Genomic DNA, 12,496 nt, shown 5'->3' on the forward strand with positions numbered 1-12,496 from the left:
CGTGAGCGGCTTCCCGTCTGCCTCACCTATCATTCTTTATGGCTGATCTTGTGGCGGAGCGTTCATTACCCTGAATTATACGCTGCGATTATTACTTCTCCCCCCGGCCCATGCAGGACGGCCCTGGCCTTATCAGCTTATCATCTTACCCAGGAGGAATGCGGGAACTCTTGATATACGACACAACATCTGCCTTCAACATGACTTTACTGCGGATCTTTGAACTTTACGTCCTCACATACAGAGTATGTGGTCTATGACTGAGATCACAAGCTTATTTGTAGAAAAGGCATTTTGTCTGATGGGGGTGTGGGCATTCCATGTAGCTGTATACATTCTGTACATTTAATTTACTTACTGACTTACTGATGCCTACATGCTGGAAAATTCTGAACTTCTCTCTGAAGCTAAAGCAGAAACCCACCAAGGATTGTTCCATGCCCTGTAACTCAGTCCGTCTGCTTTCCAGAAGTTCCACCACACCTCAAATATAAAAGTGTCTCCATGTGATTAAAGTGTAAAGCCCACTTTCTGCAAAAAATATGTTCCCGTTTGCCCCTCAGATGCAGCTGCTTCTACATGCTTATTTGTAGTCTTTTTTTCTTCCCATCTGTTTTTGATGTTTGAGAGAAACCCAGCGATGACCCAACAGCAAAGAAATCTAGTTCCTAAACTAAAAAGACTCACTCTCACTCCCAATTTTTTTTATCTAATTCGTACAAATGATATGGTGAAATTCAGACAGGGAACATCACTAACATTGGACTCACTTTGTTGTTACTCCTTTTCTCACCAACACACCTCCATTACACATGTTTATTACCACAACTGAGGTGCCAGTGTGAAACCTGATAATCTGAGAAATCAGCGGGGTGTTCAGATAGCAGCAAGCTTTGGCAGTCTAGCTATATTGTACTTTCTCACAACTCATTTTCGAGTGGGCACACTGAGAGAACCTGTGCTGTATCGTGATGTAACTATCAATGCAGGCACAGGGGGGGGTTTCAGACAATGACTGGATGACACATACAATTTGGTAGGCTTCATCAGAATAATGTAGAAATACTCCCATATTCCATTAAGTAAAAGTATTACTCAAGTCAAAATCTTATTTTGTCCATACCACATTTTTATCAAATGAAACTAAATAATAGAAACACTTCTCAGTGTAATCTAATACAATTCAACAGCACCACGAATCAACACCTCTCTGAAACAAAAACATGAACATAATAACACTCATGATTTATTGCACGACTGTTGTTTATTAGCTTGCATTAGTTTTAGGTAGGTGTACCTAATAAACTGGCAACTGAGTATATTGATTGTTGGATGATTATTATTAATTTTTTTTAAAGATTTTTTGTGGCAGTTTTAGGCCTTTATTTATGACAGGGCAGCTTAGACTTGAAAGGGGAGAGAAAGGGGGAATGACATGCAGCAAAGGGCCACAGGTTGGAACCAAACCCGCGGCCGCTGCATCGGGGATTGAGCCTCTGTAAATGGGCGTGCGCTCTACCAGGTGAGATACCCAGATGCCCTGATAATTGGATTATTATTACTGATGCATTAAAGCTATAGTGCATAGTTTCTGTCGCCCCCATAAGGAATTCTAAGTAATGGCAAAAACACTGTCGGCGCATCCTCATGATGCAAGCCTTCAGTGGTCGCGCACCACACCCGCCCCTCCTCCACGCAGTTACTAGTAGCGTTTAATTCCTTCTGCTGAATGTATAGCTCTTTTCTAAGCAGTACAATCACTGACTGAAACATTTTGTGGGTGCTTCTTTGGGTTTTCAGTAGGGATGCACCGATACCGATGCCAGTATCGGGTATCGGTCCGATGCCATGCGCATGTACTCCTACTTGTAGTCATACAAATACTCCGATACTACCACACCCGATTCCACCTCATAGCAATGTGACAATAACTTCTCCGTCAAACAGGTATAGGCGACGGAAGAGGAGCAATGCCAGCCGTTTGGAGATTTCTGGCTGTAAAAAAATAACTAGGCTCTTGCCCAATGCATGATTGCACTTGATGACCAGCCATTGTCAGTCGTTAATAATACTGGGTTTCGACGTCTTCACTACAGGAGCCGAGGGATTCCCAGCCGTCACAACATCACAGAAACAGTGTTTCCTAAGCTGCTTTGTGAAAAAGCACATCAGCAGCCTGTTGCCCGTAAACTTCACCACTGATATTTGGAGTAGCGGTGTTAGCCCAATGTCTCTCATCAGCTTAACGGGCATAAACATGAAGAAAGCGATATTTCAACCTGCTCTGTCTGCATGTGGTTCTAACAACCACAGCGTTACTCTGTAAATAGCGATTTTTTTTTCACTGTGTGTAGTCTAACTGTTTTAACTGTTATAGTTTGTCACAAGTCTTTAAATTTGAACAAAATCTTGTGAATTTAGCTGCTGCCGTAAACAAACCATCCTCTCCACTGGATCAGTAAATCCACATGGGTATTTAATATGCATGTGAATGACGTCATCGGACTTTGCGTTCTTCATTCTTTCTAAACTTCACTCAGTATTTTGATATCAGGAATTATATGATTTATTTTATTGACACTAGCCCGGGAAAATGTCAGGGCCCAGGCACTGAGCTTTGAATAGCCCTACTCAACGGTGACGTAAAACACTTCACTTGAGCTGCTGCCTACGAATATCGCAGGAATTCACCATTTGTAAACACAGTCATACTGACAATTACAGAGCGAGTTTTGTGAAGCTACTAGGCTTAATTAGCTTTGTATCTCAACTCATTTGGCAATGGCTTGAATCTAACGAACGTTCATAAAAATTGTAAAATAGTCTTTAACATTTAGGCAGAATTTGTAGCTATTTCTTATTACTTTTTATACTGCTGGGTAGTTTACAATATGCATCACATTTTATTAGATGTTCACATGGTTTGGATGAAAATATTATTTTGTATTGTGACAAGTAAAGATTTTTATCAAAGACATGTAGACTGTAAACCCAGATTTAGTTAAACTTTGTAGTGGTCACTACTTATTCTTTCATGTTTTGTTAAAAAACATATTCATTCCTAAATCACATTAATTGTTTGTATTAATCAGCTTACAGTAAGTATGCAGTACAGTGCACAGATCACATTAAGCGGAGATAATTAAGGATGTTAAGTTTCTCCATGGGAGGGGCGGGGTCATTTGACCTGTTCTGCCGGAAGCAGTGCAAAGGCTCATGGGAAAAAGTATGTTTTGAACTGTTTCTGTCTTAGTTAAAGTGTGTTTTAATAATGTTATGTTAATGTTTTGGGTGTATATTAATGTTATCTGGGTTAGTTTTGTATGGTTGATTTAGTGTTCATGTTTATCTATATTTATTGCCATACCATGACGAGACCTGGTTGGGGACTGATGCGGTCGGGGGAGTGGGAGTGAGGTAATTAGATGAAATAGTTTGGAAATCAGTAACTCTGTCTTCTGAGTGAAACATACCATGCAGGAGGACACTATATTGAATCGTTTCAATATTTATTGTTGATTGGTACCATTTCTGTTATTTTTGGACCAAAGGTATTGAATACATTGTTTCAAAATTATGCTGTCATAAAGGTAAAATTTTTTGTTATTTAGGCAAAGTCAGGCTATAGTACTGATAACATGCCTTGATTCATATGTTTCTTTGCATGTTTAACTGTACATGCTTTTTTTAGACACCATGACTCAAGAAAAAAATAATTTGTTTACTAATGGTTTTTAGTAATGACTACTAATGTAAACTTGATTTATCTACTGCATCAACACTGTAGTGAAATAAGAAATACAATATTTCCCTCTATGTAGCACATTTTATTACAAGTAAGCTTAATGTGCTTTACATAACATTTACATGCAGCAACCACTAACATGTGACAGACTTAATAGATACATACAAAAAGCCAACCACCCACCTAAAGGCAGTAAAGAACCCACAGACACACGTAGAATGTAACAAAGATTGGTCCAAATTATTCATATTGATGCAGCAGAGATACAGCTGAGATATTCTGTCATTTAATCATTTATATAACCCTGCATAAACACTGCATCCTACACAACCCATAATGCAACTATATACCATCTTTCATTAGACCCTCCCTGACTGGTAAACACCCATGTCTTTAACATGACTCTATGCTTCTTCTCAGACTTAAGACACTGAGGCCCCTCCCGAGCCTAGAAGACATTATAGGCTACAACCATTATTTCAGGCTAAGCAGTGACAACAAGTTTTTAAAATTCACGCTTTCTACAATATCTGCACATGGCAACTACAGTACAGTTAAGGTTAGGGAAAGACTTGGGTCACAGGTTAAAAAATAGGTAAAGGTCGGTCTCCTGTACGGACATGCTACACAACTACACACACACACCAAACTCCACACCCTTACTTTGTGTCTCGGTACATACAGTATATGAAACATTACTTTTACTTACGAAAATCGTGAGTTGCAGAACTGCCCAATGTGAACTTAATTTCTAGGACACTGGGCTGGAAAAGTCACCTTTTAAGTAAGGTAGAAGTAACAAAAATTTTTTATTAAAGTGCACCACAAATGTGCATTCCATCCCTAGTGCGTCAACTATACTTCACTTTCAGGGAACACGACATGCAAACTGAAAGTGAACACAGTAGACAATCGTGTCGCACATACAGATCATCCCCAGCTATCAGCCCCATAAATGGGCACAATTACAGAACTTGTTGTGCTGTATCATGACCTAAGTGTAAGTACAGACTCAGCTGGGGGTTGTAGACAGGATTTGGATCACACACACACACACACACACACACACACACACACACACACACACACACACACACACACACACACACACACACACACACACACACACACACACAGTAGATACACCACTCTGTTTCCACCCAGTGGGCTACTATATCAGGCAGCCAGGCAGCCAGGCAGGGAGCAGTAACAGGGCTATTAGGACTCCCAGGGACCCTATCGATCTCCTCATTGATCCCCTCCTGCCTAGGCTAGTCCAGACAACTGCAAGGGTTTATACAGCCACTACAGGGAAGAGCACATGTAACACCAGAGGATGGATATGGAAAGAGAGGTAAGAGAGCCACTTAGAAGAAGAGACAGAGAATCAGAGTGGGAGTGAAAGTTTAAAAACCTTTCTTTTCTGCTTCTTGCCTACTTCCCTTTTGATTCCCCTTCTCCCTCACCTTCCCTTCTGTCTTTCTTTCTTTCTTTCATTTTAAGACCACTTTTTCTTTCAACATACACAGTTAACATTTGAGATATCTCTTTTATCTGTAATAGCATCTCCAAAATGATAGAATGACATCATGGCTTGTAAGTGCGTAAGTGAATGGTTTTACAGTATAAAGATGTTATCAAACGCTTAGAGCTGAGGAGATTTATAATCTGTCAAAAAAATGGGGAAAAATCTCAACCACAATCCCCAGTGAAATAGAACATCCTGATTATCGAAACCAGGCAAGCTGGAAGCCTCACCCTGCCTCCAAATGGATCACATTAAAGTTACATATGTGACTAAAGGACTGAGAGATACTTTTATTTCACATGATGCACCCACTGGAGCTGCTGTGGTAGAAGAAAGTGAGGGTTTTAGTTATATATTGTATTCCCTAATTAAATAGTTTTTACCAAGCAGTGCTGCAGGGTATTTGGCTCACTAGCCACTGGCACTGTTACAGTTTACAGTAAAACAAAATAATGCAACATCGCCCCCATTGGACCTCTCATGGTACTACTGCTGCAAATGACTACTGTGCATGCATAAACTGACTATGTATACACTACACAATCATCTAAACAATCTAATAATTGATATCCACTTACGCTGTGTGCGTCTTCTATTCAGATTTAGCGACCATATAATGAGTGAACTTGTGTACTGCTGAGTATGCAGTCTGACCCTGATGTGTATTAATGAAGGAGTGGATGGCAGGTCGTCATCAGAGTCCAACTGATTAATAACCGACCCTTCACTCCTTTCCTCACAACTAATGGCTTTCTGTCTCACTCTGTCTATAATTATCACTCAATAATGAGGTCTAAAAGAAGTATGTGTATGTGTGTGTGTGTGTGTGTGTGTGTGTGTGTGTGTGTGTGTGTGTGTGTGTGTGTGTGTGTGTAACCCATCCTATACATAGGAGCAGTGGGCAGCTGCAGCGCCCAGGGACCAGTGTCTTTTTAGTTGTTTACATGTGCAAAAACCTTCTGCAGTGTTGAATGTTTTAAATGGTGTTCAATGCTGTGAGATTCACAAACAAAATGACATTCACTCCATTGAAATGGGGTTTAGGCATTGATGTCCCTTTACGTTTTATGATTAAATTGGCAGAGACAACTGAACATGTGAAAAACAGTCACTGTAATCTTCTAGCTTCTGTGTGGAGCAGCTGTACGGCTCTAATATTACCAGAGATAACGTCAACTAATCTCTTAATATAGAGACACTTATAATGAGGCTGTTGCGTCTGGTTATGAGGGTCCCTATCAGTTTTATTTTCCTTTTTTTCAGAAGTGTGCAAACAGGTGCATTTCAGAGCACCAACAGGTCCCTCCAATGTCTCCACAAAGGCTAAAAAATACACATATATACAGTAATGTTATGCAAATAAAGCAAGCCTCCAGAGGAATCGAGGAAAACCACTTTGAAATAGGATTTCTCACGTACAGTGGATCTGTTATAATGACATCGTCACTGAAATCCCCGTGAGCAATAATGCAGTCCCAGATGAAAATTATACCATGGCACAGGTGAACACTTGTCTCAGATTATTTGCTGCAGCATATTGCCATTTCACTCTCCTATTTTAATTCCTCTTACAGGTCAAGGCATTTGAGCTATCAGTCCAGGTGAAGTACCACAATTTACCATAATCAGACTGCTGAATGTGCAGCCACCAAGATTTATAATCTACTTAACATTTATAAGTGCCACTATTAACACTCATTACTTGCTAATTCCTGCCAATTAAAAAGCCAATACTCATCTCATGTGGGTATCAGACTCAGGGGTGTGTTAACCTGTCAAAAAGCATCGCTGTGGTGCAATATCTAGATGCCACCCAAGTGTAGCTCAGAGGATTAACTCCACACTGATAAGGAAAAAAAACATGTTCAAAATACCATTACACTCTCAGAGTGCCAATACGAGCTATGATGACTGTGCTGCATTCACAACAAGCGTTGAGGGGGTGTGGATAGTTTTCATTCATAATACAATCCAAGAATAGCCTTCTCATAATGAAGGGTCATTACATGGTAGGGATGCACCGAATCCAGATTGGGGTTCGGCCGAATACTGAATCCACTGGTTAAAATTTTGCCCGAAACCGAATACCAAATCCTTCTCCCATCCTCAGTCCATTAACACAGTAAACACATTAATGAAGTAAACAAACGGTTAACACACACTTTTAGCTGTGACTGTCCTTCCTTTGCCATACCTGAAGTTGATGCATTTTGGCTGCTGTCTGTAGATTCCGTATTCTTTTGGATGTTTCATACGCAAATGTTTTAACAGCGGCGATGTTGTGTAATGTTTAGGGTCTTTGCCACCACGAGACGAATGGGCATTGCAAATTGAACATGTAGCTCAACTTGAATCGCCTTCTTTTGACTGAAAGTACTGACAAACAACACTTTTTTTGCTCACGAGTTCCATTTTCACTTTCTCACAGCCTACTGCATTGAACGGTCTACCTACGTAAACACCTTCCCACAATCAACGGCGGCATCATAACATCGACCAGCGTAGCGCGCGTAGTACAAGCGTAGGGTTTGGTGGAAAAAAAATCTCTACCGAACCTTAAACCGAACCCCGTCAAAAAGCCCAGTATTCAACTGAATCTAGGGATGAACCGAATCCAGGACTCGGATTCCGCCGAACCTTAGAATTTTGAACTGAGCATTAAAAGTGTTGTTTGGCAGTACTTTCAGTCAAAAGAAGGCGATTCAAGTCCAGCTACATGTTCAATTTGCAATGCTGATTCGTCTCGTGGTGGCAAGGACCCTAAACATTACACAACATCGCCGCTGTTAAAACATTTGCATATGAAACATCCGAAAGAATACGGAATCTACAGACAGCAGCCAAAATGCAGCAACTTCAGGTATGGCAAAGGAAGGACAGTCACAGCTAAAAAATTGTGTTAACAATTTGTTTACTTCATTAATGTGTTTACTTTGTTAATGGACTGAGGATGGGAGTAGGATTCGGTATTCGTTTTCGGATTCGGCAGAATCTTAACCAGTGGATTTGGTATTCGGCCGAACCGCAATCTGGATTCGGTGCATCCCTATTACATGGTGAGTTATGATGATGCTGACTTATATACAACGAGTGAGGCGCACAGTAGAGGGCTGTAGGTCAAGGGCAAACATAAAGGGGAAATAAAGTCACACGTGCCACGTAGCACAATATAATGCTATTTTTTCTTTTACATTTACAATTCCTTTACATTGTTCCAAGCTTAATATAGTACCCATCTCTGCAAAGCTTAACATAACATTCATTCAACTTAACATTCATAAAAAAGTACACACATCTTTGAGGATGATGATGAAAAGATCAACACCGGACCTTGCTCCAAGCGTGGACCGTAATGTTTATCATTCAGCTTTATATAACAAGGAAGTTATATTTTCACTGTAAAGACATTTAAACATTACAGCTTGTAATAAGCATGGAGGCCAATGTACATGCAGAGGATTTAAAGATATCATGGAGAGGATGTACATAGTCTTAGGTTTGAGAAGAAAGAAAAGAAAAAAAGAAAAGATTCATGTGGAAAATAAGAGAAAAATTTATTTATATAGAATTACACAAAAACACATTATTATACTGCCAATTAAGATTGCTATAAATGAATCTATATGTAAACTCATCTTCTAAATTACATTTAAAAAATAAATATTACACATAAATGATGATAATGATAAAAATCATTGTAATTATACATTGTTAAGTTTGCTCATTTGTGCACTTTGTCTGTACACACATTTGTCATGCTGTATAAATGTGAACCAATGTCCAGGTTCATGACTTTCCATTGTGCTGCGTCACTAGAAACATGTTGTGCAATACTGTGACATTTTACCAGCACGAACTGTCTCATGCATATGCTCACTGCCAGCTGTGTAGCTGGTAGTGATAACTAAGTAGCTTCCATCAAATAAAAAATACATTTTCTTACACAGACATGGACACACCACTTGCTTAAAATCTATTGAAATATTCATTTTTTTTTTTTTTTTAAGTTAGAATGAGTCAAGTGTGTGCGGTGGATTGTTAATCAGTAAACCAATCTGAGATAACTAAAACGTTCTGCTGTAAAATGTTCAGGAGTTATTGGTCCATTTGTAAAATTGCTTGTTATGGTGCACTGTCTGGTAAAGAAGTTATTCTAGGGAAGATTTGAAATCTATTAACATTATTTATCAACTTCAGCATAAAATATTAAAACTTTCCTTCCTTTTTGCAGCATCATACATATTCTTTTCTATTAGTTGTATGTCTAAAAACAGTAAATGTAGGCATGGCACCGAGCATGCATTTTGGTGGAGAGTGGGTACACTGCAATGCGGTTGTGCACAATGGCCCATTTCAGAATAAGGTATATTATATTACTGGATTCTAATTATTAAGAGATTCATGTACAAATCACTCTGATGTTTGAGCTGGTAAAGGTGGGGCTAATTTCTGCTATGTACTGCTGTGTAGCTTAATCTATAACAATACATCATACTTTTTATTAATAATCTGAATCTGTAAAGTAACTAGTAACTAAAGTTATCAAATAAATGTAGTGAAGTGAAAAGTACAATATTTCCCTCTGAATTGTAGTGGAGTAGAAGTATAGAGTAACAAAGTACTTCAAAATTGTACTTAAGTACAGTACTTGAGTAAATATATTTAGTTACTTTACATTAATGGTTATAACCTATACAGCTCTAACTACCACTGACTCCTGACTCCCAGAGTAGAAAACAACATCTGTCAAACTAATTATAATAGAATAATAAATCTAGAACCACAAACAAGGCAATTTTTAGACATTCTAAACAATATGTCGAGACCTGGAGCCCACACCTCTATATTATGAAGTTCAGCCTATGGTCATCTTGTTGCCTAATCAACTATCAACCTGTGTTACGTAATACATATAACCGAGGAGGCAGGAAGAGGAAGATCCCAGCCACCTCCCATTTCGTCTGAAGAGGCAAAGACATTTTCGTAGACTCACACAACTTCAACTCCAGACACATTTATTGGTACTCAAACTTGGTAAGATGATTTATTTATGTTTAGGCAAATCTAAAAAATAGATCAACCACAAGACTCCTTAAATACCTCCTGCCTGACAACAGTGTCTCTCTCCAGCAGAGTGCAGGAAAACGACAGAAAAGGCACCTGAAAACTCAATAAAGAAGCAACAAGTTAGTTAAATGATCATGAATGTGAAGAAGAGGCTGTGGACCCTGGCCTGCATTGTCCTGCCTGGTGTGGGATTTCCGATGATCTGCACTGGGTCCTACCTGGTATCCCTGCAGATAAAGTACGAGTACTCTATGAGTGTCATCCCTGCCTACATCTTGATTGTGTTCGGCATCCTGGCTGTGTTCATCGGAATCTTCTGGACTAACTGCCACAGCATGAAGAGCAAGATGTACCAGAGAGGAGGACATGAACAGCACACCCAGGTCTACACTATTGAAAGGTAATACCACCTGTATCCACAGATTTACTTTGGAAAGATAACTCTTAAAAACTGCCTATTGATTTGTATTGAAACACACTGAATTACAAAGCAACTGGCAAGCTTTACAGAAAAAGAATCAATGTAAAAACACAAAACATGTTTAGGAAATGACCCGGTTTTAGTAAAAAAGAAAACATTCAAGAAATTTCTTTGTAAGTAATTGAGGTACTTTTGTAAATAGTTACTATTGAAGACATTATCAAACTAATCAAGTAAAGTTACTCTCTCCAGATGAATGGATCATTTGTGCATTAAAGGAAAATGTTTATTTTGGCATTAAAAGTCAATACAAATAGTATTTCTCACATACTGTTTGTTTCTTATGTATCCAAAATGTCTTTTATTATTCTATTTCTATGATGCGTTTCTAACATCGAGCCAGGGATACAGATACAAATGACATTCCTCTGGCTCATGTACAGTTCTTTTATCGTTTAATCAATGAGCATTGTCCCTATAGAATAAACTATTCAAACTAAACTAAACTAATGCCCCTGATGTGTTGTATGTCTTTTCCTCTGCAGACCGAGCTCATTCCCTCCATCGTACGAGGAATCCCATGGCAGCCAGGGGCGTCCTGAAACAACCTCTGACTCTGTTGTTGTGGTTGACGGGGTGGATGTGGTGATGAGCTTCGCTCCTCCTCTGTACAGCTCGGATAGCTCGGACACTCCGGACTGCACATGGAGCTGGGAGCAGCCTCCTCGGTACAGTCAGGTGGAGCATATTCAGCAGGGAGAGGTGGACGTAGAGGAGCAGAGGGAGGCCTTGACTGACACTGAGGGGAAGAAAGGTGCCATATTTAGGTGCCTCTAAATATGGATGGACTGCTTGGCTAGCAAATGATGGACCAGAGAGGTGTGTTGACATCACCTTTGTGCCATCAATCTACACCCAGTGCTAAACCTGTGTAGTGTAGGGTCATACAGTATGTCAACAGGCCTGTTTCTGCCCAGAGGTCTTTAAAGAGGTTAAATTGTGGTTTTGTGTTGATGTTGATCAAATATTTTTTTTCTCTGGTTTCCTCAAGTAAGGATGAGCTGCACATTTGAGTTGCAGCTTGGTGGTGTGACAAATAACATAAGGAGAGTATTAATCCAGTTGGATCTATGAATCGATAAACAGCACTTACTTTTACCTGCACTATAGCTCCAATTTGTACACTATTAAATTATTACACGTGTAATACAATCTGAGTTGACTATATTTATCGGCTGATCCTACTTGAAAACAAGCTCTCTTGATTGTGCTGCAACAATAATGACACTGAATTAAAGAAATTAAAGGGAGACAACATGCAAAAAAAGGTCCCCAGTTAGATTTAGGATGACATAGTATTCCATAATGGCCACCACAATGTCCTATAAGTTAGATTTCCTTGTTTATTATACAGCATTTATTTTACCAGGAAAGCCCCATTGAGCTTGAAAACCTTTTTTGCAAGGGAGACTTGGCAAAGATGGGAGCATTAAAACGTTGCACATACAACTGCAAAACGATAAAAAATCAGACAACAAATACAATACTAACAATACTAAAACGATTAATAATACTACTAAAATAGCATAAAATTACGACCCATTAATTTAAATTCCTTTCGTAGACTATTCTATGTGGCTGGAGCAGAAAACATGAAGGCTTTCTTTACAATCTCTGTCTACACATTGGGGACAGACAACAGGTACACGTCTTGTAATCTGAGTTAATGATCGCG

The 12,496-nt window shown here is 39.3% G+C and overlaps 1 protein-coding gene across 1 annotated transcript; it reads left to right on the forward strand.

Moving 5' to 3' along the window:
- Positions 1-10,474: 10,474 nt before the first annotated feature.
- On the forward strand, positions 10,475-11,598 carry LOC144517741 (transmembrane protein 252-like). Its single transcript, XM_078249865.1, has 2 exons — positions 10,475-10,740; positions 11,307-11,598. Exons 1-2 carry the CDS (start codon positions 10,475-10,477, stop codon positions 11,596-11,598), a joined length of 558 nt encoding a protein of 185 aa, XP_078105991.1.
- Positions 11,599-12,496: the final 898 nt, after the last annotated feature.

This window comes from Sander vitreus, chromosome 5 (genome assembly GCF_031162955.1).
Source record: "Sander vitreus isolate 19-12246 chromosome 5, sanVit1, whole genome shotgun sequence".
NCBI classification, from domain to species: Eukaryota; Metazoa; Chordata; class Actinopteri; order Perciformes; family Percidae; genus Sander; species Sander vitreus.

Coding starts and splice junctions, on each gene's coding strand:
- LOC144517741 (XM_078249865.1), top strand. CDS start 10,475: ATGAATGTGAAGAAGAGGCTGTGGACCCTGGCCTGCATTGTCCTGCCT. Junction 10,741..11,306: donor CAGGTCTACACTATTGAAAG/GTAATACCACCT, acceptor TTTCCTCTGCAG/ACCGAGCTCATTCCCTCCAT.